General features: G+C 40.3%; 1 protein-coding gene across 1 annotated transcript in view; it reads right to left on the bottom strand.

The window, feature by feature from the left end:
- Positions 1 to 1,037: 1,037 nt before the first annotated feature.
- KLHL4 (kelch like family member 4) overlaps positions 1,038 to 27,877 on the bottom strand; it is a 36,699-nt gene continuing 9,859 nt past the window's right edge. The window contains exons 2-11 of the mRNA XM_063313610.1: positions 16,084 to 16,260; positions 14,992 to 15,128; positions 13,248 to 13,444; positions 10,335 to 10,547; positions 8,511 to 8,697; positions 6,114 to 6,338; positions 4,999 to 5,161; positions 3,936 to 4,148; positions 2,799 to 2,970; positions 1,038 to 2,274 (exon numbers count right to left, since the gene is read on the bottom strand). Coding sequence (XP_063169680.1) covers positions 2,215 to 2,274; positions 2,799 to 2,970; positions 3,936 to 4,148; positions 4,999 to 5,161; positions 6,114 to 6,338; positions 8,511 to 8,697; positions 10,335 to 10,547; positions 13,248 to 13,444; positions 14,992 to 15,128; positions 16,084 to 16,260 — 1,744 coding nt within the window. The 3' untranslated portion in view covers positions 1,038 to 2,214. The remainder of the gene's footprint in view (positions 2,275 to 2,798; positions 2,971 to 3,935; positions 4,149 to 4,998; positions 5,162 to 6,113; positions 6,339 to 8,510; positions 8,698 to 10,334; positions 10,548 to 13,247; positions 13,445 to 14,991; positions 15,129 to 16,083; positions 16,261 to 27,877) is intronic.

The following is a 27,877-nucleotide window of genomic DNA, read 5'->3' as shown; positions in this document are numbered from 1 at the left end:
ATCAGCATCATTTAAAAAAAAAATCAGATTTGGAAAATGCTCCATTCTCCCCATTCACCTCTGTCCAACAAGCAGCAAGTGCCTTTTTCCTTGGGTATGTGACAATGTGCATCAGATCTATACCATTCATGTGGAAGCTGAGTTGCTCTCTTGAGTATCTAGCATTTTTCCCATTTAAAGGTAAATACAGTAATCCTAACCCTTTCCTCTCTTATTCTCTATTTTCCTGTCTGCATCACCATATTGGCAATCCACAGCTGAGGTCATCGTCATATCCATATGATTTTGTGTCTGTGTGTATAAATTTCATCCCACAAATTTGATTATATTAATGCCTTGCCAGCAACAGAGCCTTAAACAGCAGTGATTATTCCAGAGAAAGACAAATGGCTTAAAATATATCTGATAAATGGATTTGTCCAACCAGGGTAAATGTGAAAATTGTAAGATCAATGCTCACCGGAGCACAGTTTTGCTGACTGTGTTAGCACTTTTTTTTCCCGAAAATAGCCCAGTCACTGGTACTAAGGAACCACATTTAAAACACAACACAGGATAGAAAGACTCTTCATGTTGAAGGCAAGCACATCAAGAAAAGTGGACACTGCTGCAAACTTCATAGCTTCCTGAAAGAGTCCATAATATTTGGAAGGAGAACAAGGTTGCTTTATTTGCCCTATTCATGGAATTCTTCAGTGGGATAATCCATAATATGTCTGGCCAATGCAGACAGTTTTGTTTGTCCTTACTTGCTTATTCTAATAATAGTAAGTGGACCCATTTCCTCAACCATTTAGGTATTTATTCAAAGAGAGTTTGCATGGTATATTTTCAGGTGCATTTCTCCAAAAGTACACAGTTATGCATGTATACTGTTTGCAAGCCATGTTTTTGCAGTTATGATTTTGCTCCTCTTGAATATACATTTGGGCGTATACCTTGAGTTACAAACTATCATTAAGTATAGATTTGGATTTGCACATGTGTTCCAAGTTCTCATCAATGTCCATATGATCTAAAATAAACTACAACAGTGTCACCATGACCTTGGGGAAAGAAAAACAGAGAAAAGAGTCCAGATCTAGATATTGAGAAGGTTTTTAGATCATTAAACTGGGTTCCATGTTTCCAAGAATCTGGCTCTTAAGAAAATAAAGGCCACTAGGCCACTATCATAATAATCATGTAAGATCTGGAGTTTAGGAATTTCAGAAATACCAGCCTGCATTGTACTTATACTGCTGTCTTATTTATTTTAAGGTAAAGAAAATTATTTTAACTCAACAGTTGCAGAGTCCACACACACACACATACACACACATGGAAAAGCTGTCAAAAGTTGGCCATTGTGTTTGTGGGATTTTTTCCCGTTCTTTTATCCCCCAAAAGGCTCTAAAACTGCAACCATTTATCTCCTTATATGATCCTCGGAATGACAAGGAAAGGTCTGCCTTACATCCAGTCACAAGAAATTCATGAGCCTTCATTACTGATGATCTCAGGAGTCCAGAGAGGAGGGTTGCCACCAGAACTGAAAAGGTCAAGGTCAAAAAAGCTTCTAGTGGATCTCCATCAATCAGTAAACCTATCTCGCTGTGATGATAACATGCCAGATCATCTGTATTTTATCAACTCTTTTCATTCTCCATAATGCCCCATCATGTCTCAAGGTCAGTGGCATTGTGGAAAAATAAAAGGGTGGCAAAATCCAGCCATCTAGTGCTGCTAAGGTGAACCAGGAACAATTTCTCCAGTGATGAGGGGTTCAAACTTCAGGACCCAAAGAGGCTGTCTGCCTGTTTTCTCATGCCAAGTAGTAGAACCGTTGCAAGTAATCATACGCCAAAGTATGCAGTTTGTGTTGTGTAGCACAGTTGGCTGTTCCTGACACAGAAATGGGGTCATCTTCAGTTAGACATTTTGCTCCTTTTCTGAAAAAATGAAATGAAACAAAAGCACACAATGTACCCAGCTCTGCCCTCTGAACTGAAGTTTCAATCACCATAACGGTTGAACACCTGCAGAGTCTGTCTTTGGAGCTTAGAGCAATGCTTATTCCCATGCTTCAGTCTCCCATGAACGCATCCCTGTTGCTTCCTCAGTAATGAAAGCAGCATGAATAGGCTTTCTGTTCAAGAGTACAAGCTCTTCCCTTCTGCCAGGGCTGCTTCGGGGAACTGTACTTGTCTATTAATTCACACCTAAAAACATTCATCATGGAAGCTTGACGACCACAACGCAGGCGCCAGCTCTTCCCACGTTGACTGGGACTTCCTATAAAACAGAGAATGCCTGGGTTAGATCCTTGCCTCTTAACCAGTGTTTGAGGTGTTAAAAGTGTAGGAGACCCACATGCAAGGAAGGAAAGAGAGAATCAGTGGGTTAGTTCCATTCTTTGCTCCATCATCCAGAAGACATCTCTCTGCCCCATAGGTAGGTTGGTTGATTGATTGATTGATTGACTGATAGATTTATTTATTATATGCTATCAAATTGCTGTTGAGTCACAGCAACCACTTAGATTTTCTCCAGGATGACACATCCCCAACCGAGTGCTTCTAATTTTCAACGGGGCATCCATTGCTACTGTAGCTCAATCCTCCAGCTTGACGTTGGCTGTCCTCTTTTTCTCTTTCCTTCCAAGCAGAGAATGACCTACTGGCAATTTACAACCCTGAATTTCCATTAGCAAGGAAGGATAAACTTTGAGCCACAGCACGGTGCATTGAGTTGGAGGAACAAAGATGACAGGAATGCACTGAGCAATCAGTGCAGAGATACAGTAAGTAAGAAATTACCTCTGCCCATTCATTGTTTTGTGCATCGTAAGATTCTACAGTGTTCAGATAGGTGTGTCCATCGTAGCCACCTACTGCATACAATCTATCTCCAAGAGTACAAATGCCAACAGCATCGCGAGGAACACTCAAAGGCGCTACAGTGGTCCAAGTGTCGGTTTTGGGATCATACCTAAGACATTATGAGACAAAGTTAACAACTACTAATAGCAAAAGCAGCTTCAACAAGAAGAATATAACATTTGTTTTCATGGCTGTTACTAAGCTAAGATACCTATCCCCTTACTATAGTTACTGTGACTATAAACTATGCAGATGTTTGCCGAGTATCTCAGATGCATTAGCTCATGGTTCATCTGGAGTTGTGCCATAATAATTTTCCTATTGGCATCATCTTGACAGTTTGGCTTAAGGATCCATCATATCTTAGAAAGGACAGCCAGGCCAGAGACAGGGGAGACTGCTGAAAACAAGAGCCTTGCTATCAGAGAGCAGAGAGTAGTGCTGCTCTGTTGAATAGACTGAAGGAAGATCATTTAGAAATGGGCTATATAGCTCAAAAATCGTCTGTTATCTCAAAAAAAAATTGTTTTTTAACTATTTTATTGCCATGAGAGTATCTGTAAAATCACCACAAAGGTATAAATTGGATCAGCCAAAGCATTAGTAGGGGGGAATGACTTAATTTTCAAGTGTTCCCACTTGCAGCTTAGATCAGATGATCAGGGTATCATTTCCCCACAGCCAATGGCATTCTACTTACCAATAATTATTTATCCCCCATAGCATGGATTTTGTCAATTTCACTGAGGATTAGTTCGGTGAAGTAGCTGAGAATCTCCCAAAGGTTTTGCTTCATATCACAGGATGAAATTATTAGTTCCTTTGTTCTACCTCATCCCATATACTGCCCAGAGTTGCTCTCTGGGTAAGAGGGGCAGTGAATAAATTTGATATATAAATAAATAAAATATACCCAGTATAACCTCAACCTTATTGCATAATATGTACTATTTCTTTTGAATCCTAGGACTATCTTTAAAGCCTGGACTCCATTTCTTTTCTTTGTTTTGCTCGTTCCTTGACATAGCACAACCCCAGTTCCCACACCTATACTTTTCTACTTTTAGCTCTTACCTTTCCACACAATCAGAAAGTCGAGAACAGTGATTTGAAGCAGGTGCATCATGGCCTCCCACAGCATAGAGAAACCCATTGTAGGTTGCAACACCAACTCCTCCACGTCTTTTGGACATTGAATTGCAGATGCTCCATTTGTTCGTGTGGGGATCAAAACACTCCATGGATTTCAGGCAGGAACTACCATCTCGCCCTCCAACTGCATACAACCTATGGTTAAAAAAAAGCCACATGAGGACAAACCACTCACAGAGTTAACACCAGTAAAGAATACAAGAGACTCTCTTTTGATCCAGTATCGTCTTCACCAGTTGACAGTTTTTCTGCTGGATTTCAGAGAGGACTCTATGTCAGCCTGCCCAGAAATGCAAGAGATTGAATCTGGAAAGCTTTGGATGCAAAAAGGTACAATACTACTGGATCATAATGCCTTATATTCAATATTTAGCTTCCATCAACTGGTTTCAATTTTGGACTTCTTTCCATATTACCTAGATGACAACTGCACTTTAAAGTTAGATAATTTGTTTTACATTACTGGAAAATGGGCATTCTGGGGTCAAAGAGGTTCATGGATTTGACAGTCATGGTTAAGAAATATGTCTACAATGTCAGGTGGAAAAGTCAATGTTGGATTCCCTTCCTGCTGTATTAAACTCAAAAACTCCCAGTTCCACACACTGGTTTGGGCTGAGGTGGGAGGGACCCTTGATCCAGTAGATCTAAAGCTCTTCTATCCTTTCCACCTCCTTGGCTGAGCAAGGGAGGAGCACTTAGTGAGCTGTTTGCTATTCTACACACTTTCTCTTTCAATGGGAGGAGAAATTTAGGACAGGGGAATCCTAGAAAGAGTACAAAGAAGTTTTAAACATCTCATTTACCAATAAGAGTTTGCTCCATTACACCTTAAAGATTGCTTCACCAGAATCCTAAAAATAAGCCTAATGAGAAAATGATGCCCTTTGGGGGCGGGGGGGGGACTACTTAGAGGGATATTAAGCACAAGAACAATAAGAACAGCTATGTGTTTGTGATAAAGGAGAAGACTAGCCATGCATACTTGCTGTTCAGAGCTGCAACTCCCACAGTACTCCTTGGAGTTGCCATGCTTGCCACATAATTCCACTGCCGGGCCTGGGGATCCCATCTTTCAACCGTGTTAAGATAACTCCATCCATCATGGCCCCCAACAGCATACATTGGTCCTTCAAGCACTGCTACCCCTTAGGATGAAAAGTGCATGACAGAAAGATAAATGGTCAACAGATCATATTTGGTTTCCCACAACAGAATACATTTGCTTCATACATTTGCATCCTTCATTGCCATTCAAGGAATCACCAGCACTACAGTACTAAAATAAGTGCTTCCACAAGCATCTTGACTATTAGTCAGTTCCAAGTCAAAATCCAGAATCTTAATTATTTGGCTGGCCACCCACCGATGCCAGAAGTAGTTCTCATATGACCATTAAGAACAAGAAGAAATCGGACCATCCACTCAAAGGAAGGGGTCAAGCAATCTGTTATATCAGGTGGTAAGGAAAAAAAACACACACAAGAAGAGATGAACCACATTTCTATAAATGGGGTAACTCTTGGATCACTGCAGCTATGAAATTACTTTGGTTCTAGCTTCCTAACTTTCTTCAGTAAATATTACTCATTCTTGTTGAGTTCCATTTTTTCAAGTGAATTTATCTCAAGGCATCTAGTCCTGCTTGAGTAGCTGAAACCTATACCAAACCAGTAGTCAGAATCTTAACTCTCTTGGTGGTTGCCCACTGTCTGTCTGTCTCCCTCTCTTAACTCTCTCTCACACACACACAAACACATATTCCTTTTGTTGTTGTTATTGTTCAATCATGTCCAATTCTTGGAGACTGCCTGGAGAAGTCCCTGCAGTTTTCTTGGCAAGATTTCAGAAGTGGTTTATGATTGCCTGCTTCCCAGGGCTGAGAGAGAGGGACTGGCCCAAGGTCACCCAGCTGGCTTTGTGCCTAAGGCAGGACTAGAACTCCCGGTCTCCCGGTTTCTAGCCTGATGCCTTAAACACTACACCAAACTGGCTCTCATAGATAGAGATGAGAGAGAGGTAGAGGTAGAGGTAGAGATGATAAAGATACAGTATATAATCACTGTGCTTCTTCATGAATCACAGTTCTGACAATCATACCTAAGCCATGCCTATGGGTTGACATTGGAGGCATCACAGTCCAGATTTTAGTTATTGGATTGAAACATTCAACAGTGTTAGATGTTCTCAAGCCATCTCTTCCTCCCACTACATAGAGCTTGTTGTCAATCACAGCAACGCCAAATTGCAGCCGCCTTCCACTCATGGTTCCAATTTGTATCCAGCTGTTTGTTCTCAAGTCATATTTCTCAATGGTGGTGGTACCTGTTGAAAATGTAAATAGAAAATTAGTAGTAGAAAAAAGGAAAGTCACATTCCTATGGTGATTCCCTAATCAGCTGATTTAATTTTAATGACTTCATCCATTAGTACACTATTTTGATCTGCAAATCTTTGCATCTGACTAAAACTATGATTTTGAAGAACACCTTCCTAGTTGTGAGATGCATAAAGATTTCATTCTGACTAAAGTGATAGTTTTAAAGGATGCTTTCCTTATTTTAAAATGAAAAAATGCATGTATGGGATGTGTATTGGGATGTGGAAATTTAAATGTGTTGTCTACCACATTTTTACATTTTAAAAAAGGTACTTTTTTTTTGAGCCAAGAATTGTGGTGGAACATTCAGAACATTTTTAAAACCTAGTGAATAACTGGATTATTTAACCTGGTTGTTATCTAGCAGATCAGTTCATATTAAAATTTGCAGAAGATCAAATTCTTCAAGCATTCCTGTGAGTAATACCTAAAATACATTCTTCTGTCTTTTTCAGAAAGAAGGGGTATATATTTCAAAAGCAAAGACATCTGTCCCCAATGCTTTAAAATTAGAATATATTTGTGATTAAAAAAGGCAGTTTGCCACCATATGATGCTACAACCTATCACAGGAAAGCAGAATGTTCTGTTTATGTCCATGAAATTCAAATTCATTCCACTACCATCTTTCTGATTTTAAAGGCAAGGCACTAAGTAAAGACTTTAAGGACCGTAACTCCAGTTTTGATATTTCCTATGACCATTATGATTTTGCAAGGATTGCAATGTGATCTATTTTATTTTAATTTTTAATATTCAGAATATAAAGCACCATGCTTTTCAGTTTAGAAGTTGGTGATCCGCCACACGCCGATAATATCGATATCCGTTTTGCATAATAAAATGAAACATGGTGGCCAGATGCCATGCTTGAAATCACTGCAAGCATTCAATCTCACACACTATTTTCCACAGCAGCACATAATGCTGCTACCTATTTGAATAATTGGTTTTCTAGGGGTGGTTGCTGCAAGTGTGAGGTTAACATTTCTAGAACAGGAAAATGAAATACAAGGTCTCTCCCTCTCTGTGTCTCATTCTCTCTCTCTCTCTCTCTCTCCTTCCCTCCCTCCCCTGCTCCCTCTTTTAATCTTTATAAGTGGCAGATACAATATAGAAGATGTCTTGCTGGATTTATGAATTTCTTAGTTTGGCTTTCTGTTCCAGAACTGGAAAAACACCCTGCTTGATATCTTCTGAAAATTCAGAAGATATAGCAGGGCCATAGTTGGACCAGGATGATGGAAGGAAAGTGTGAAAGAAGATTAGAAAGTTGAGCAAGCTATTTTAACCCGAGTCAAACCTTTGGACTATCCATTTCTGTATTGTTGACTATGACAGTCAATGACTGTGCAGTTCTTAAACAGAAGTCTTTTTAACCAAACTAATACTGAGCCAGTATCTGGCTCCCCTTGGTTGTAAAAGCTAAACTTGATGTGATTTTTGTTTTGAGACTGAATAAGAGGATGATCTCCTGTGGATTTAACAGTTTTCTCCCGACCCTATTTATATGCACAGTTTTTATGCCATAGGACGTCTACCAATTTCAATTGGGAAATGGGAATCGAGAAAATCATTCTGTAGGAAAAATCCAGCTTTCAGTTTGATGCTCCTGAGATATCAACTGGATAAAGAGAAAGAGAAAAAGAGATCAACTCATACTGAATCATTGACTTCTACTATATTCTCTTCTGTACTTTAACAGCCACAGCATCACTTTTAGCAATTCACTCTGGCCATCCCTTTTTGTCTCAATACTTCAGAATTTTAAGCCATTTTTAAAAATTAAGGAAAAGAAAGAGGAAATGGTTCAAGGGTTCTGCACACCACGCTGAGGGCTACACTTCAGAAATGAGTGGGGCCACAACCAATTTTGGGTGGAGGTTGAGGTTTTAAGGGATGAAGGATGCTCAAGTAACCCCCACTTAACCCCCAGCTCCAAAAAGAAGACACTGTAGGACCTTGGGATCATAAAAGCAAGTTTGGTAGACCTCATATGGCATCCAGATCACACATTTTGTATGCCTGGATCAGTGATATTATAAAAGTGAATTAACTCATCCTGATCTGAGCTCTCTACGACCATAGAAACCACTCCATCAAACAGTGGGGTATACCTTTAGTGGCATCCATGCCTCCCACAGCATACAGAGAACCAACAGTGGATTTCCTGGGCTTTGTACGGGGACTCTGCATCATTGATCTCCTTTCTGGTAGCAGGTGGTACTTCATTGCTTCCATCAAGAGTTTCTGGCACTGAAGATCAGTTGTAAACATGGGACTGTTTTCCAGATCAGCTAAAAGCTGAGACAAACACAGTCTTGTTGTTCATACTGAAAGAATCAAGAGTTCATTTCTATCCGCAGTTCCTTATTAGTGCTATTGTTTATCCTCCAGAGATGACTGGAACAGGAGCTAGATCAACTGTTGTGCAGCTGATGTGGATGGAAGAGTTTGCACATGATGCTAAATGGAGGCATTCAACTATATTTTCTTAGGGGTCCACTAGACAGGGCAAATATGGAGCTCCAGTAGATGTCTGGTAAAGCCTACTGGAAACTCTGTATTGTATTGTTCCACTTGAACCACACAAGTCTTTAGAGGCTTTCTTATCATGGACTTCTGAATGAACTTCTGCATGTATGACCCAAAACTGACTCAGTGAATATATTAGCCAATGCAGTGCCTAACTGGTAAGGTCCTTATGAAAGAATTAAGCAATGATAAACTTCTCTCATACATATAGGCATGTATGCACACATACACACCCTCAGTGAAGAGAGGGTGGAAAGATATGCTGCCAAAACTTGGGCTTGCTCATCTGTCTGAGAGCTCTTCCTAATTCCCACTACTCTACAGGTGTTGACCTCAAGAGTCAGGGCAAAAGATGCATATGATCTGAAGAGAAACCAGAGTTTTTGCCCACCAGCAGTGTGAGACCACCAAAATATGTGGCTGAAATTCACTGCTGGGCAAAAACTGTGTGGGGGGCAAAAAGGGGGCAAGATGCATTGTTTCGTTGTCAAATTCTTTCTTATTGTGGGGTGCTTTTTCTGAACATTGAACCAAAATCTAAGACATGACTCAGTGCTTACATAGGGGACCTTTTCACCTTGTCAAAGTTTTCCCTGGGAGATGTGTCAGAATAGTTGAATCATGTCCCCCAAGTAATTTTAACGAACAATGTATGAAATTGTAAATGCATTGGTTCGTTTTTCAAGCAAGCAAGGTTTTACATAGAATCCAATGAAGAATAGAGTCATATATGACAAGCAGAGTGCTAAAGATTGCTGCTCCTGTGTCCTGTCCTTGGGGATGACAGAGAACATGTCATGGCTTTCTTGGTTGTAATACCTTTTCATCAGGTACTTCAAAAATGGGAATCAAGTCAATTTTCTCTTCTAAAGACTAATCATGTCTAGCTCTTTCAATTTCTGTTCATAGCACTTTGATTATCCACCCTGATTATCTTCACTGGCCTTCTCTGATCTGATTCCAGTTTCTATGAGCCCTACTTAAAATACAGTGCCTAGGACTGGACCAAATACTTGTGGAACTCAGTCATGGGGGACCATATGCAATAAGGTTTTAACTGCACAATTGGACTACATGTACATTTTCCTTATCCCTGTTGTCTTTTCTCAATGACTTCTTGAACAAAACATTTCAAGGACCTTGTATATCGGATGGATGGATGGATGGATGGATGGATGGAGTGCCATCAAGTTGTTTTTGACTCTTAGTGACCACATAGGTAGAATTTCTCCATGACAATCTATTCCTAACCTGTTCTTTTAATGCTGCACTCATCACCACTGTAACTGAGTCCCTCCACCTTGCTGCTGGTTGTCCTTGTCTTCTCTTTCCTTCCACCTTTCCCAGCATTAGAGCCTTTTCCAGAGAATATCCATAGTATACCAGCACTATATACTGGAACCTACCTCTGGAGAAAGGAGGGGCAACCTTATATAAGACAGAAGCATCCCAAGATCCCGTTGCCTATTGTCTAAATCATGTTGAACCCACATCATTAATGCCTTGAAGATTGATTCTTCATCTGGAACGTTAATATCATCACTGGAAAGGAGCTTGGCAATTTCACCAGCAGGAAGTAAGAGAAACTCCTGGTTCTTTATTACTTCGGTGAAGTGTTCCTTAAGAAGATATCAAACAGAAGATATTTAAATGCCATTTTTAATACAACAGCTTAGAAAATTTACAACAGCTTAAAAGAGTTATTCTCACTTTTTCCCGGGGTAATGTGGGAGGGGGATGATGCTGGCTAAATGACATGTGTCCCAAAATGATGCTGGCTAAAATGATGTGTTCATAATTTAAGAACAAGAAAGACAATTTTGGTTTCTCTTTAGAAATACTGGTTTCCTCACATTTTGGATTGATAATAAATTAAATCAGCAGTATAAGCAACTTAAGACAAATGTGATCCATAAATTAGCGTTTATTTTGTACAGTTAGAATGCTAGCAGTGTGAACTCATTAAAAAAAAAGATATGGGGGGTATCTGCATGTTAATGCAGTTGCTTGCTGGCAGCTGTTGATCCTGTATGATGTTTTTTCTTAAGTAGCTCTACTTGCTGAATAGGCATTTTCTTTAATAAAAAAAAGAAACAAGAAAAAGCAAAAAGCAAAAAGCAAGCCCTTTTGTGGGAGTGACAAAAGAGGTGGTGGCCTCACACCTTCCTGTCCTCTCGTGATGTTTTAAAAAAGGAGCCATGGTAGGATTGTTGCAAACTTCAAAAATAGCACTAGTTGTTTATGGGAAGTGATCTTATCTGGGGAAGCAAGATTACCAAGCAGGAAACTGTTAAGAGTCCAGATCAGTAGTAAAAGTTTTAAAGAGGAATGGAAACCTCCTCTTACAGGAGTCTCTGGGCTTGGTTAACATCTGAGCCTGTCTTTTTCCAAAGCGTAAGCAGTCTGTCTGGATTATGATTACCATCCTTGTTTCTGCTTGCAACAAAGGATTGTGCTTAGGGTTAGGGTAAGATGATGACACTGGAAAAGGCATATTTGTGCAGATCATTATGAGGAACGCAGGGAGAAAGGGAACTGGGGGGGGGGGGGTTTCATTCATACTTGAGCCACCAAATTCTGCCTCCAAATGCCTCTGCCTTGGATAATTCTCTTCTAAGTGAGCATCATTGTGAAATGTAGTCAGTGGGAAGTGGGAGACATAATTACTGGGAAAGTATTTGCAAAGAAGCATATCAGCAGGAAAAGTCAGGTTAAGCCACACCCCATTTCTCTCCTGGAAATACCCATTTCTCTACCTTAACAAAGGAGACAATAGAAACAAACTCAGGAACTCAATATTCCCTTTATAATTTCTTGTCTGGCCCCCAAGCAGAGTTTCATACAATCAGAAAAAATTCAAGCAGTACATTTTTCCCTGAGCCTCGTGTGGCGCAGAGTGGTAGGTGGCAGTATTGCAACTGAAACTCTCCCCACAACCTGTGTTTGATTCCAGCGGAAGCTGGATTCTCTCTCAGACGGCTGGCTCAGGTCAACTCAGCCTTCCATCCTTCTGAGGTCAGTAAAAGGAGCACCCAGCTTGCTGGGGAAGGTGACGACTGGGGAAGGAGATGGCAAGCCACCCCACTATAGTCTGCCAAGAAAACATCACAAAAACAGCGTCCCCCCAAAGGGTCAGACGTGACTTGGTGCTTGCACAGGGGACCTTTCACCTTTTCAAAGTTTTCCCCGGGAGATGTGTCAGAATAGTTGAATCATGTCCCCCAAGTAATTTTAACAAACAATGTATGAAATTGTAAATGCATTGATTCGCTTTTCGAGCAAGCAAGGTTTTGTGTAGAATTCAATGAAGAACAGAGTCATATATGACAAGCAGAGTGCTAAAGAAGACCATCTTCTGCTCACTTGCCTTAAAAACAATATTGTTCTGATGAGCTTTTGGTGTGGAGGGTGGATCTGGCCTGCCTTGGTAGGCTGATTCCTGTTAGACTTAGGTTTTATTTTTCATTTATCTTTATTATAGACTTTTGCTTGTTACTCTACATAAATGGCCCTGAGGCTCTGGAAGGGGTTGGATGGTTTGACAGATAGATGGGTTTCAGAAAGGCAAGGGGGTAGTTGGGGATATATCACTTCAAGCAACACCCTGAAGAAGCTGGGGAGGGTGGGGAATCCTTCCTGAATATAAACACTAAATATAATATCAGGAATGCACCCTGATCAGTGCCTATCAGGAATCAAAAAGCTCTAAGCCATTCCATGAGCATGATGTACTTCCTTGTATTGCTTTTGCTATTGCTATTATTGATGGGCATCTGTTTAAACGTTTCTCTCTTTTTGTAATTCAGCAAGCCTTTGATACGATGGTTTGTTCTCTCCCAGCAGACAGAAATGGTACAACCCATTCTGTCACCCCAGATAAGGTAACTCAACATTCTATTTTAAGGAAGATAGTTTTTGCTCAAAGCTATCCTCTTGGAAGGGTTGTAGTGCCAGTTCAGAGTCAAAAGGGGGGGGGGGAAGAGTAGCAGAGAGCAGAGAGTAACCCTAACCCTGGTGAGTTTACTACAATTTTATGTAAATTAAATTAGTTATGTCTACATATCCTATACCGTAGCAAAACACCCTTCTTTTTATTCTCAGGGGTGGGTGGGTTGATGAAGTTTCTTTTTCAAAATGTAATACTTTGAAAATGTTCAATTAAGTGTGAAAATCTGCATTTTTATTGGTTCTTGCCCTGATCTCTGTTTGCTCCTGGTCCAGCCCACCTTTTCTTCTCTGCTCTGCCCTCCTCCAATGCAGTCCTCAGCACAGTGCATTGTCAGGCTGTTAATCTGGGGACTCTGAATTCTCATCCTTACCATAGTGTAGACATGGGCCACTTGAAAGAGTTTTGAGCATCCTTGAGCGTCTCCAAAGGATCGGATTCCCAAGCAGTTTGAAGGATGAAGTTGCTTCATGAGAAAATTGCAACAGACCTCAATGACTTGTGAAAGTTGGAGAAGACATGCTGCAGCCAACAGGCTCTCAACGGTATCTTCTTTTAGCTCCAGGATGCCTGTGTAGTTTAATTTTAAAAAAAGAAAGAGTGTGTGAAAATGAATGATAATTTTAAAAACCTGAATCAGCAGCACATTGTTAAAATACCTCCTGGTCCTGGGAAGGGTGGAAGTTCTTGAGATATGGTGATAACTCAAGCTTGGCTTGGCTTGGCTTGGCTTGGCTTGGCTTGGCTTGGCTTGGCTTGGCTTGGCTTGGCTTGGCTTGGAAATCAGTGGCTAAGCTTGCACAATGCTCTTAATCAGATCAGTGATAGATCAAGCAGCAATATTTGTACAGCCTGCTAAACTTGGTTTGCAATCTTAACAAAATCATTAATACATTTTTCAGTGGTCTTTCTAAATCCATTTACTGTGTCAAGACCTCCAGTATTAAACCAACAACTTTATTTGATATATCAAATGTTTATTGAATGTGCATCTGGCTCCTCCTGGCTGAAAAGCTAAACTGTGTCAGCTTTAGAATGTCTTAGGTGTTATTTTTGAGCTTGTTTTCTTTTGCAAAGTGTTAGAGGGAGCTGGTGTTGTACTTCACTCAAAACCTCCTTGGCAGTCAGGCTGTTCCTTGAGGACTAACTGGAGTCAATGAAAGTGGGACACAAAAATCCAGACACTTCTAATAAGGGATTTTATTGAAGAAAAGCTAAGAAGCCATTATGAAAGAATTCCAGTGACTGCTGTGTATCAAATGCGAGCTGTATTTATAGTGATGTTCAACCTTCATTCTCCTGTACAAACTTTGTAACAGACTGGTTGGCTTCCTTTTTGGGGGCAGGAAGTCAAGTTTCCATATATCTATTGTTTTGCTAACAGCCAGCTCTAATATCAGGTTGTTTTCTTCAGACTGTGTGAAAATTAATTCTCACACTGGTTGCCCACATTTTCCCCTTTGAGAAAAACCCATGGGAAATATTTTCCCATGAGGTTTTCCCATGAGATTTCAAGGACTATCATATACAAGAGTGTCACATTTACACTTACATGCCCAATACTCTCATGTACTGCTTACAATCAGGCAGCAGCTTTTTGAAAACAGCTACAAATTTTGGTTGCTGTGAAGGGGGCAGGGGGTCCTTCACTTTGGGAGGAATGTGACTTCATTTTTTTTTTCCTATTGGAGAGCTGATTCCCTGCCACATCCTTTGTCTCCAAGTGTATGAATTGAAACTGAAGCAGCAAAAGCAACACAGAATACAAGCAGGTTGGTTTTCCTGTCAAGTGGAGTTGGTTTGTGAACCCAGCTAGCTGAAGCTTGGTAAAGCTCTTCCTTAAAACATGCCTACTCAAGAAGGTTGCTAGGTGACTGATTGCACAGTGCCAGATAGAACATATATCCTGCCTGTAATTCATAAGAACTCTGCTTTCCACCCAAGAGAACGTCATCAAAATATTATTTTTGACTATAAAAATAGTTTGTTTGTGTTTTTGCCAACAGATGAAGTGAGAAGGGTTGGGGGGTGATGGGAAAAATGCAGATAAATGTTTGCGCACTCCTAAATACGGACACGTGGTGACAGCTGCATATGGAAGCTAACTGAGAGCTTACCTGTGTAGGCATAGAGGACAAGGTCTTTCAGTGCACCAGGATCCACACCTTCCATCTTGATTTCCTCTTGCCTTGCTTCGCGGACATCATTGGTGAACATTGCAGCAAAATAATCGGACGCGGCACTCAGAACCAGTCTGATCCCAAAAGGAGAAAAAAAATGGTAAGCATCTCTATCTGCTCTTGACACTGTGGGAAGTATACATTCTCTCTTTTTTTTAATATAGTAAATTTTATTGAAGAAAAAAATAAAATAGGGAAATAGGGAAAATAGGAGGAGGAAGGAGCATTAGGTATGTTCCCCACCTTGAGTTATTTATAAAAATAAGACAGGCGGGATGAAAAATCCAATCATAAAAATAAAAAATAAAAAAGAATGGTTATTAAGTGAGGACTACCTGTATTTTAGAGCACTCTAATAAGATTAATTCCAGTTTTCTTTTATCTCACTAAGTAGCCCAAAGTATCATATATGCTTTCCTCTTCCACTTACAAGAATTCTGTGATATTCTTATATCTAGTCTATGAAAAAGAATACTGGCTGTTTCAAATAGGACACTATGCTTAGTATGATGTATGAAGCAGGCCATTAGTGCTTATTCAACAATCACAAGTTTTTTTAAAAAAATGTCCATAACATGATACGTGGCCTAGTGAACTTCATGGGAGTGCAACAGCCTGAACCCATTTCCTCCCTCTAAGCTCAACAAACACTCCATTACAGTATTCTGTGCATGGGGAGAAAAGACGCTTGAGCATGAATACACAGTTGTTGCAGAAAATGATTTCTAGTAGCTTGAGAATAGGGCATTAATACAATGTTTTCCCCTCCCATGGCTAATTGGGGTGAATGACTATACAGATCAATAAAAGCCATAAAAATATGCATTATTTATATAGGTTGTGATATTTTTATCCTTGCGGGTCATGTTCAAGATGTCAAAACCTAACTTAGGACGTGACCATAATCAGTTCTTAGGAGATTGCAGTCTCTCATGCACTTCTAAAACTCATATGGCAACCTTAATTCCATATTATCCAGGCAGACCGAGGTTTCCTCTGGGATATAGAAAGAATGGGCCAAAAATGTACCTGTGTGCAGGAATCTTGTGGTCTCCAGCAATGAGAAGAACATCACAGAGCTGCTTCTGCTGCAGGTAATTCTCCATCTTGCGGAATGTTTGCTCAGCATGATTTGTGGAGTGAAAATAGGTATCAGCTCCATTATTGTTCATTCCCATAGAAGTGGAGCAGCTGCTCATTGATAGCCTGTTAGAGATGAAATGAACTCCTTTAAACAAGGCAATAGCTGGCCTATGGAAATTGCTGTGTTCAGAGACCCAGGAGGAAAGGGAAGTGGATTAATGATGCTCACCTAGAATTAATTTTTATTTGGAATCATACTCTGGGATATTTGCCAAGGGACAACTTTTTTCTTGCCTTGGACATTTAAGAGGTAAGAGGGAGCCATGCAAAATTGTTCATAGGAGGTAAATAATAGATAGAAAAACAATTCACCAAGCTGGGAATATAAGAAGCTACTAAGTTCTATGCTGCTGTTTCTAAGGCTTTGTGCAAAGGACCATTTTTCAAAGATCTGAAATGGCTCCAGGTAGAAATACTGAATCAAACTGGCTTTCCCAACCTGTATTTCCATGAAGCCTATTCAGTTTTTTGAGTTAGCAGTGATGGATTGAGGCTAACACTGGTGGTACTCTTCATGGAAAACTCAACGCAGGTACAGTACAGAAATCATCATCTGCACAAAGCTGAAAGCATTTCCTCCAGTCAGCTGAGAATGTATAACTACTACTCTCTTCCTATTTTCAATCAGAAAGAGTTATCTGTAGTGCAAGTCCCTAAATGGGCGTTTGAAGAAAACTCATTCCGTACTGCCCTATACATTTCAAGTGAAACTGCCAACTTTGGCTGAGCTCTTAGAAGATGTTATATGGAAGGCCAAGCTCAGACATGAGAAATATTAAGTAAATAGCATTGCAAATTACTGGCATTGCATTTTGGGTTCCAGATATTGTGACAGTGCCAGAATTACTGCAGAAGACAAAGGAATTCTGGAAGTGTCCATTTTAAAAATGGAGACAAAATAAAGATACGGCTCCATCTGGGCTATTTCCTTTGATGCTGCAGAGTGGCCACTTCATTACACTCTGCCCTGAATATTTATTATGGCATGATTAGGAACATTACCTGGAAATCATGACACATGCACAGCATTTGCTTCAGTTCATTTTGTGGTTTCCTGCTCCCATTACCATGCCTGGAATAGCTTGTCTTTTCTATTGATAGACTCAAAGTACCTACTGAAGTAACATTCATTGTCCCAACACACACACACACACACACACACACACGAGTTTCACTTCCCTCAAATGAAGAAGCCAAAAGTTCTGTGACTCAGGAGGGGTCACTCCCATGGAGCTCAAGGAAAAGAAATTGCAACAACAGTGGATGCCCCTTTGCTGCTTCATCCCCATTCCCGATATATCCCTTTATGAATTACTGTAACATCTTCTTGAGCTTCATTTTTCTTGTCCACAGCCCAATTATTTCCCAGTACAGCAGCTTTTTAGGAGTTCTTTTTCTGTAATGTGAACCAAACTTTCTTAACAGAACCCTGTTGTTCTATTATTAGTATTCCTGTGAAAACCAAAGCTATGGGACTTCCATTCTTGGTCCATTAAATACTACTGAAATCCTACTTCTCTGCCAAAAACTGGAATCAAAATTAAAAGGGTAGCTGTCCATGGCATGGTTCTGTTTCCCTGGTTAAATCCTACCATCTCTTAGTCAATGGAGTGAAAGAAAAGAAGAGGATGACCAGCAGCAAGTGGATGGACTCAGCTGCAGTGGCAATGGGTGCACTGTTGACCAGGTTAGGTACAGATCATCATGGGGAGAATCTATCTGTGTGGTTGCGAAGAGTTGACACTGACTTGATGGCACATCATCCATCCATCCATCCATCCATCTCTTAGTCAAAGATCCCATTGTGTATGCAGCAAATGGTTCCCTTCTTTCTGCACCCATCTTTTACATAAGTAGCTTCCTCTTTTTCCCTTCTTCTCCAAGGTGCTTAATCCTGTTCACATGCATTCTGTCACTTCCTGTTCCCTGGGTGGGGTGGGAAATTATTTATTTAAATGCTTTACTAAAATATTGTACCCTTGCACAATATTTTAGTAAAGTGTTTAAATAAATCATTTAAACCAGCAAAGCTTATTTGTTTAATGTATTGTTTTTTCCAGAACAATTTGGCAATGATAGAGAATAACAAACCCATAAATTTACAAATACGTCATTCTTCTAGTTGTAAGGGAGAAATCCAATTGTTCCCCTTTCACAAGAACAATCTAAGCCCCATTTCTCTCAATGCCATGGTGATACAAGTGAACAGGGAATAAGAAATTAGCCTTTTGTGAATGAGCAATAATGCTTGGTTTCGATCAGGAAGAGCACTTTTTTGTTCACTGTTTAACTACAGCAAGGTAGCTAGAATATATGAAAGAATATCTAATGAAAGGAATTTTAAAACCTCTCTCATTTATCAAAAGCTCCCTTGATTTTATCCCCCTTTTTTGGAAAAAAAAATCACAACTCCCACCAAATAGGTTTCTGATGCTTGAGAAAAAAAATCTCTGTAGAGGATATTGATTTGCCTCCAATAAAATGGACAGCTCCTGCAACATTAATGGAACCTTGTATGATGTGAGGTCTGGAGGTCATTTCCATTGTTCCTCACTGGATGGTTCTGATTAGTTTGAAATTAAAATGAGCCATTTTGGAACTTCCATTCTTCTTCATTCATGTTTATATGGCTCAGACAACAGAAAATTCATGAAACCTGCCTGGAAGGGAAAGGATAAAATATGTTATTCTTTGTAGTTCTCTAGCTATTACAAAGCCATGAGGATAAATAAATCATATCCTTCTTTGTTGTTGCTCTCCACACACACACCATCATCCAATGCAGAAATGTTCGATCCATATCTGTTAAAGCAGACGTTGGGTTCCTTGTGTCATTATAAAATAGGAATATCCATTTTTAAATGTCTTACCCGCAGCTTCCTCTGCTATATTAGCAATGTAGGATTGTAATGAAAAACAGAGGTAGGTCAGGTGGTCTTCTTTCAATCCAGATCACTTTCACTGAAATCATTTTTTCCATCATTGTTTTATCACCATTTGAAAGGATCTGCCCACAGTAGAGATAAAGTAGACTGTAATGCTAAGAAAGCATTTTGATGTTACAGAGATTCCATTTGTTCTCTTCTTTAACTCTGGCAGTATCTCTGTGTCCCTGACTTGGTTGCTAAGCTATGGTTTCTTAAACATGATGGAAGAAATCAGCCACAGTTTGAAGGTTCACATATTGCACTAACCCTTCATAGAATATTTACAAGCCACAGTAGCTGGACTCAGACAGCACACTAAACAAACCAACAAACCACATGGTGGCTTACTGTGTGATTTCTGAGCCAAGTTTCACAAGCCATAGTTTCAAGTTTGTCAAACAGGGATCAGTAACACTCTTTGGCCCCAGGTGACAGTATGCAACTTGACACACAAAGGCCTGGGTGCTGAAAAGAAAGGCCCTCAAAATCTTCCAAGCTGTCATCAAAATCTCATGCAAGTTCATAAAAATCAGAGCCCTTGTAAGTTACATGAACTCTCCTGAGATCTCAAGTGAGGCCATCAAAATCTCCTGATGTTTTGGTGAGATTAGGCAAGATTTGGGCATATGCACACATCAGCTTACAAAATATGAACAAATCCTGCCTCTTGAAGAGTCCAGGAGGAGGTCTCCTGAAGGAGTCCTCTGGCGTACATTGCAGATCCCCATTATACCATTTTCTTATAAATGTAGCCCTGATGAAGTATTTGAAAGGATTGGATAACTGTGACCTGATAAATAACATCTCATTATGCATCCAAATATCTCAGGAGATGTGCCTCCACATACATGATAATAAATGAAACCACTGTACTGCTATGCAGTCCGAATAATCTGCTCAGCTTGTCAGGTAAATAGCCAATTATGGCTTGATTAGTTGCTGAAGTCAGGAGGCTACAAAATGCAGAAGAATTATTGTAACTTGGGACTCATTGCACCAATCCAGAAGAGAAGGGCTGGAGCCCGAAAATCTGATTTATTTGCAATTTCTATGAGCTACTGATCTAATTATGCAAGATTCAGTCATTGTTCACCCAGCTGCTCTATTATAATTGCTTTTGCAATTAATCTTCTTTATTTTGTAATTGCTTATACATTTTAATATCTGATTTAGGTAAGAATGATGACAAGAAAATGACTTCCCAAATGAATGGCAGGATGAGGACTAAAATAATGACTGGCTTGCATAGGAAAATAAATTTCCATATTTGCTTGGGTTGTGTGTTTGCTTTTCAGTTCAGAACAATCCGTTCTGATACAGTGGGATGGATTTGCCAAAGAAATTCATGGCCATTTAAGTTTGATTTCAGAATATAATCTTTTACCCATTTACTTCCAAGCAGTCTACAATGAACTCAATGGGATTTAAAGTGAAGTAGACATATTTACTATATTTTGTAATATAGAATTTGGAATTTCCTAGTACATTTGGTCTATATTTCCCACTTGATCCCTTTGCCAATTAATTCCAAAACCTTATTTCAAATTTATCTGGACCCTTAGTTCATTTGTAACTTTCTAAAACCAAAGTTTTAATCACACTTTTGCTGTTTATTCCAGAAAAAAACTTTTAAAGTCTTTAAACTTGTATTTAAAACTGCTTTCACTAAGGATTGAAGGAAACTCACCTGGTGCTGTAAAACTTGTCAATCCAAAAGTTCCTAATAGCTGAAAAGCAGTTAACAAGCAATTTCTGAAAGTGATTAGAAAAGGTAGTATATAAATCCAGTGTCTTTTTAAAGGCACTGACCACGGTTTGAGCAAGATGGCCATTCCTTCATCTCCCAGAGCAATAAACCCACCAGAGACTGCTGTCTTGCAGTCTCCTTGCAAGGAGCAACTGTTTGGAGCACTTGTGGATGATCTCAAGTCCTCCCCTTGCCCAGAGAGGAATTAAGAAGAGCTGGTCTACTCACCAGCTCTTCATTCCACTGTGGTCATCAGCTCTGCTTTTGTGGAGCCATATTCAGTTTGCCATTTCTTCTCTGGAAGTCCCCAATAATTCTTAGCATAGCTTGAAAAAATGTTCAGCTAAGGTTCTTTCTCCAACAACCTAAGAGACGGCTTTACACATGGACTTCACCAGATGGACAACACCGAAATCAGATTGATTACATCCTTTGCAGCCAAAGGTGGCGGACATCTGTACAGTCGGTAAAAACTAGGCCTGGAGCTGACTGTAGTTCAGACCATGAACTTCTTCTTGCACAATTTAGGATCAGACTAAAGAGATTAGGGAAGACCCACAGATCAGCTAGATATGAGCTCACGAATATTCCTCAGGAATATGCAGTGGAGGTGAAGAATAGATTTAAGGGACTGGACTTAGTAGATAGGGTCCCGGAAGAACTCTGGACAGAAGTTGGCAGCATTGTTCAGGAGGCGGCAACAAAATACATCCCAAAGAAAGAGAAAACCAAGAAGGCAAAATGGCTGTCTGCTGAGACACTAGAAGTAGCCCAAGAAAGAAGGAAAGCAAAAGGCAACAGCGATAGGGGGAGATATGCCCAATTAAATGCAAAATTCCAGAGGTTAGCCAGAAGAGATAAGGAATTATTTTTAAACAAGCAATGCGCGGAAGTGGAAGAAGACAATAGAATAGGAAGGACAAGAGACCTCTTCCAGAAAATTAGAAACATTGGAGGTAAATTCCAGGCAAAAATGGGTATGATCAAAAACAAAGATGGCAAGGACCTAACAGAAGAAGAAGAGATCAAGAAAAGGTGGCAAGAATATACAGAAGACCTGTATAGGAAGGATAACAATATCGGGGATAGCTTTGACAGTGTGGTCAGTGAGCTAGAGCCAGACATCCTGAAGAGTGAGGTTGAGTGGGCCTTAAGAAGCATTGCTAATAACAAGGCAGCAGGAGAAGACGGCATCCCAGCTGAACTGTTCAAAATCTTGCAAGATGATGCTGTCAAGGTAATGCATGCTATATGCCAGCAAATTTGGAAAACACAAGAATGGCCATCAGATTGGAAAAAATCAACTTATATCCCCATACCAAAAAAGGGAAACACTAAAGAATGTTCAAACTATCGAACAGTGGCACTCATTTCTCATGCCAGTAAGGTAATGCTCAAGATCCTGCAAGGTAGACTTCAGCAGTTCATGGAGCGAGAATTGCCAGATGTACAGGCTGGGTTTAGAAAAGGCAGAGGAACTAGAGACCAAATTGCCAATATCCGCTGGATAATGGAAAAAGCCAGGGAGTTTCAGAAAAACATCTATTTCTGTTTTATTGACTATTCTAAAGCCTTTGACTGTGTGGACCATAACAAATTGTGGCAAGTTCTTAGTGGTATGGGGATACCAAGTCATCTTGTATGCCTCCTGAAGAATCTGTATAACGACCAAGTAGCAACAGTAAGAACAGACCACGGAACAACGGACTGGTTTAAGATTGGGAAAGGAGTACGGCAGGGCTGTATACTCTCACCCTACCTATTCAACTTGTATGCAGAACACATCATGCGACAAGCTGGTCTTGAGGAATCCAAGGCTGGAGTTAAAATCTCTGGAAGAAACATTAACAATCTCAGATATGCAGATGATACCACTTTGATGGCTGAAAGTGAAGAGGAACTGAGGAGCCTTATGATGAAGGTGAAAGAAGAAAGTGCAAAAGCTGGCTTGCAGCTAAACCTCAAAAAAACCAAGATTATGGCAACCAGCTTGATTGATAACTGGCAAATAGAGGGAGAAAATGTAGAAGCAGTGAAAGACTTTGTATTCCTAGGTGCAAAGATTACTGCAGATGCTGACTGCAGTCAGGAAATCAGAAGACGCTTAATCCTTGGGAGAAGAGCAATGACAAATCTCGATAAAATAGTTAAGAGCAGAGACATCACACTGACAACAAAGGCCCGCATAGTTAAAGCAATGGTGTTCCCTGTAGTAACATATGGCTGCGAGAGCTGGACCATAAGGAAGGCTGAGCGAAGGAAGATCGATGCTTTTGAACTGTGGTGTTGGAGGAAAATTCTGAGAGTGCCTTGGACTGCAAGAAGATCAAACCAGTCCATCCTCCAGGAAATAAAGCCAGACTGCTCACTTGAGGGAATGATATTAAAGGCAAAACTGAAATACTTTGGCCACATAATGAGAAGACAGGACACCCTGGAGAAGATGCTGATGCTAGGGAGAGTGGAAGGCAAAAGGAAGAGGGGCCGACCAAGGGCAAGATGGATGGATGATATTCTAGAGGTGACGGACTCGTCCCTGGGGGAGCTGGGGGTGTTGACGACCGACAGGAAGCTCTGGCGTGGGCTGGTCCATGAAGTCACGAAGAGTCGGAAGCGACTAAACGAATAAACAACAAACAAGGTTCTTTCATGAAATATTTGTACAAAATATCATCATCATCATCATCATCATTTCAACAGCCTCCAAAACACTGAGCACCTAACCAGAGAAGATGCTGAAACATGTGGCATGATGCACACCTCCAAAGTGATGTGTCATTTTGCATAAGCTGTCAGAAAGGCCCACCATAATTAGAAACGGTGGTTTCCGTAGAAACAGCCTCATTGGAAAAGCAACTTGCTGTCCTGATAATACCTTTCAGGCTGCTCTTCAGATGGAGCAGAAGTCTATATTTGCTGTCAAAAGATGAAATTATGGAAGTGAGAGAAGAGAGTTGCCAAGGGGAATGGAAAAATGAGAAACACACCACAAAGTCATTAAGAACATACTTCTCCTAGTGTAAGCCAAATCTTGGCTAGATGAACACATGAACTTGGGAGAATCATTCTGTACATGCTCAGCATCAGCCAGTTTGTAACAAGGATGGGACCTGTCCCTGTTAAGACCTGAACATGCTTCAGGAGCTAATCTTTGTAGAACTTCACCAGTTCAGCCCCTGCTTATAAGCAGATAATTCAAACTTAAGTTTTAGTCTTAGTTGCTGACCAGAATTTGGCTATGCTGCTCTGAAAACTTAATGCAAAGGAACATCTATCCATATGGAAAACCTCAGAATAGTCCTTTTCTCTTACTCACTCATGTATTTTAACCATTCATGCATAAGCTTGTATTCACTGTTCAGTTCCTGGTTGTAAAAGATACTGATTCCCTGACTGGAATTAATAGGTGTTGGCAGCTTTGAATATTGGTGAGCAGAAGAAGAGATGCCAAAATCTACACTTGAGTGTGATTTTATATGGGATAGGAAAAACAGAAAATACTGTAGCTGCATGCTTGAGATGAAATGAAAAGAATGGACATTCTGTGCTGATTTGAAGACTGATCTCATTTCTATTTGGAAGTTTGAGTTCAGGTGCAAAGTTCATTGCTAAAAATGTACAGATAAGTGAGCTGCAGATATGTAAAAAGAGTCAAAATAAAATCATCCTCCAGTAATAGTTTTTATTTTTCCTGGAGTTTCTGTCTTCCAACTTCTTGACCTTCCATTTTATTGCATTATCAACATCCCTCCCTCCCTCCCTCCCTCCCTCCCTCCCTCCCTCTCTTTCTTTCTTTCTTTCTTTCTTTCTTTCTTTCTTTCTTTCTTTCTTTCTTTCTTTCTTTCTTTCTTTCTTTCTTTCTTGAAATGTATTAAAGAAACAAATATAGGCCCCAACCACAGATGCTGAAGAAGCTGAAGTAGAGCAGTTCTATGAGGATCTGCAGCACCTACTGGACAGCACGCCTAAAAGAGATGTTATTTTCATCACAGGAGACTGGAATGCTAAGGTGGGCAGTCAAATGACACCTGGAATTACAGGTAAGCATTACCTAGGAGAACAAAACGAAGCAGGACATAGGCTGATAGAATTTTGCCAAGACAACTCACTCTGCATAAGAAACACTCTCTTCCAACAACCTAAGAGACGGCTTTATACATGGACTTCTCCAGATGGACAACACCGAAATCAGATTGACTACATCTTTTGCAGCCAAAGGTGGCGGACATCTATACAGTCGGTAAAAACAAGACCTGGAGCTGACTGTAGTTCAGATCATGAACTTCTTCTTGCACAATTTAGGATCAGACTAAAGAGATTAGGGAAGACCCACAGATCAGCTAGATATGAGCTCACTAATATTCCTAAGGAATATGCAGTGGAGGTGAAGAATAGATTTAAGGGACTGGACTTAATAGATAGGGCCCCAGAAGAACTATGGACAGAAGTTGGCAGCATTGTTCAGGAGGCGGCAACAAAATACATCCCAAAGAAAGAGAAAACCAAGAAGGCAAAATGGCTGTCTGCTGAGGCACTAGAAGTAGCCCAAGAAAGAAGGAAAGCAAAAGGCAACAGTGATAGGGGGAGATATGCCCAATTAAATGCAAAATTCCAGAGGTTAGCCAGAAGAGATAAGGAATTGTTTTTAAACAAGCAATGCGCGGAAGTGGAAGAAGACAATAGAATAGGAAGGACAAGAGACCTCTTCCAGAAAATTAGAAACATTGGAGGTAAATTCCAGGCAAAAATGGGTATGATCAAAAACAAAGATGGCAAGGACCTAACAGAAGAAGAAGAGATCAAGAAAAGGTGGCAAGAATATATGGAAGACCTGTATAGGAAGGATAACAATATTGGGGATAGCTTTGACAGTGTGGTCAGTGAGCTAGAGCCAGACATCCTGAAGAGTGAGGTTGAATGGGCCTTAAGAAGCATTGCTAATAACAAGGCAGCAGGAGATGACGGCATCCCAGCTGAACTCTTCAAAATCTCAAGAATGGCCATCAGACTGGAAAAAATCAACTTATATCCCCATACCAAAAAAGGGAAACACTAAAGAATGTTCAAACTATCAAACAGTGGCACTCATTTCACATGCCAGTAAGGTAATGCTCAAGATCCTGCAAGGTAGACTTCAGCAATTCATGGAGCAAGAATTGCCAGATGTACAAGCTGGGTTTAGAGAAGGCAGAGGAACTAGGGACCAAATTGCCAATATCCGCTGGATAATGGAAAAAGCCAGGGACTTTCAGAAAAACATCTATTTCTGTTTTATTGACTATTCTAAAGCCTTTGACTGTGTGGACCATAACAAATTGTGGCAAGTTCTTAGCGGTATGGGAATACCAAGTCATCTTGTATGCCTCCTGAAGAATCTGTATAACGACCAAGTAGCAACAGTAAGAACAGACCACAGAACAACGGACTGGTTTAAGATTGGTAAAGGAGTAAGGCAGGGCTGTATACTCTCACCCTACCTATTCAACTTGTATGCAGAACACATCATGCGACATGCTGGGCTTGAGGAATCCAAGGTCAGCATGTCGCATGATGTTAAAATCACTGGAAGAAACATTAACAATCTCAGATATGCAGATGATACCACTTTGATGGCTGAAAGCGAAGAGGAACTGAGGAGCCTTATGATGAAGGTGAAAGAAGAAAGTGCAAAAACTGGCTTGCAGCTAAACCTCAAAAAAACCAAGATTATGGCAACCAGCTTGATTGATAACTGGCAAATAGAGGGCGAAAACGTAGAAGCAGTGAAAGACTTTGTATTTCTAGGTGCGAAGATTGCTGCAGATGCTGACTGCAGTCAGGAAATCAGAAGATGCTTAATCCTTGGGAGAAGAGCAATGACAAAGCTCGATAAAATAGTGAAGAGCAGAGACATCACACTGACAACAAAGGTCCACATAGTTAAAGCAATGGTGTTCCCCGTAGTAACATATGGCTGCGAGAGCTGGACCATAAGGAAGGCTGAGAGAAGGAAGATAGATGCTTTTGAACTGTGGTGTTGGAGGAAAATTCTGAGAGTGCCTTGGACTGCAAGAAGATCAAACCAGTCCATCCTCCAGGAAATAAAGCCAGACTGCTCACTTGAGGGAATGATATTAAAGGCAAAACTGAAATACTTTGGCCACATAATGAGAAGACAGGACACCCTGGAGAAGATGCTGATGCTAGGGAGAGTGGAGGGCAAAAGGAAGAGGGGCCGACCAAGGGCAAGATGGATGGATGATATTCTAGAGGTGATGGACTCGTCCCTGGGGGAGCTGGGGGTGTTGACGACCAACAGGAAGCTCTGGCGTGGGCTTGTCCATGAAGTCACGAAGAGTTGGAAGCGACTGAACGAATAAACAACAACAAATCAAAGAAACAGCTATGTTAAATTTGTCATGGCAATGCTCTCCCCAAATCTTGTAGAATCTTAAAACTGAGTAGATTTCAACAGCCAGAATGAAAGAAAAATATACATGAATCAAGGTACGGCTTTGCCTTTTTCTTATTTTATACCACTATTGTAATATTTATGCTATGATTATTATTTTATGAGTTTTATCTAAAGGTCACCCACCTGGAGTCTTTGGGCTAGAGGTGTTAGTAAATAAATAATAAATTGTGTTCCAGCTAGTTATTTTAGCTCCTTTTTTATGAAATAGTTTGCCAATTAACTCCCCAAGCTGGTCGAATGACATTTCATAGATAGAAGCTGGGCCTCTGATAAATAGTGATTTCTGTGTGTTCCTAAATGAAATGATCATGAACTCTTGAACAAACTTACTCTTCAGTGAAGGAGAAAACATGTATAAGAGACTTGGAGGACTAATGGAACAGAGTAGAAACAAAAAGTTAAATGTATATAGAATATCCCAAGCCTCCCCTTGAACCCTCCTCAGACAAGAAAGGAGAACACGGTGAGCCGTTTAGCAGAGTGGACACAGAAAGACCAGGTCTCTGAACCAGAAGAAGGGCAGAATGATGTCCTGCTGCTTCTGAGCCTGTC

Source organism: Candoia aspera, chromosome 12 (genome assembly GCF_035149785.1).
Source record: "Candoia aspera isolate rCanAsp1 chromosome 12, rCanAsp1.hap2, whole genome shotgun sequence".
Taxonomy (NCBI): Eukaryota; Metazoa; Chordata; class Lepidosauria; order Squamata; family Boidae; genus Candoia; species Candoia aspera.
Note: the sequence above shows the minus strand (reverse complement) of the source record. Positions and strands in the feature narration are given on the sequence as shown.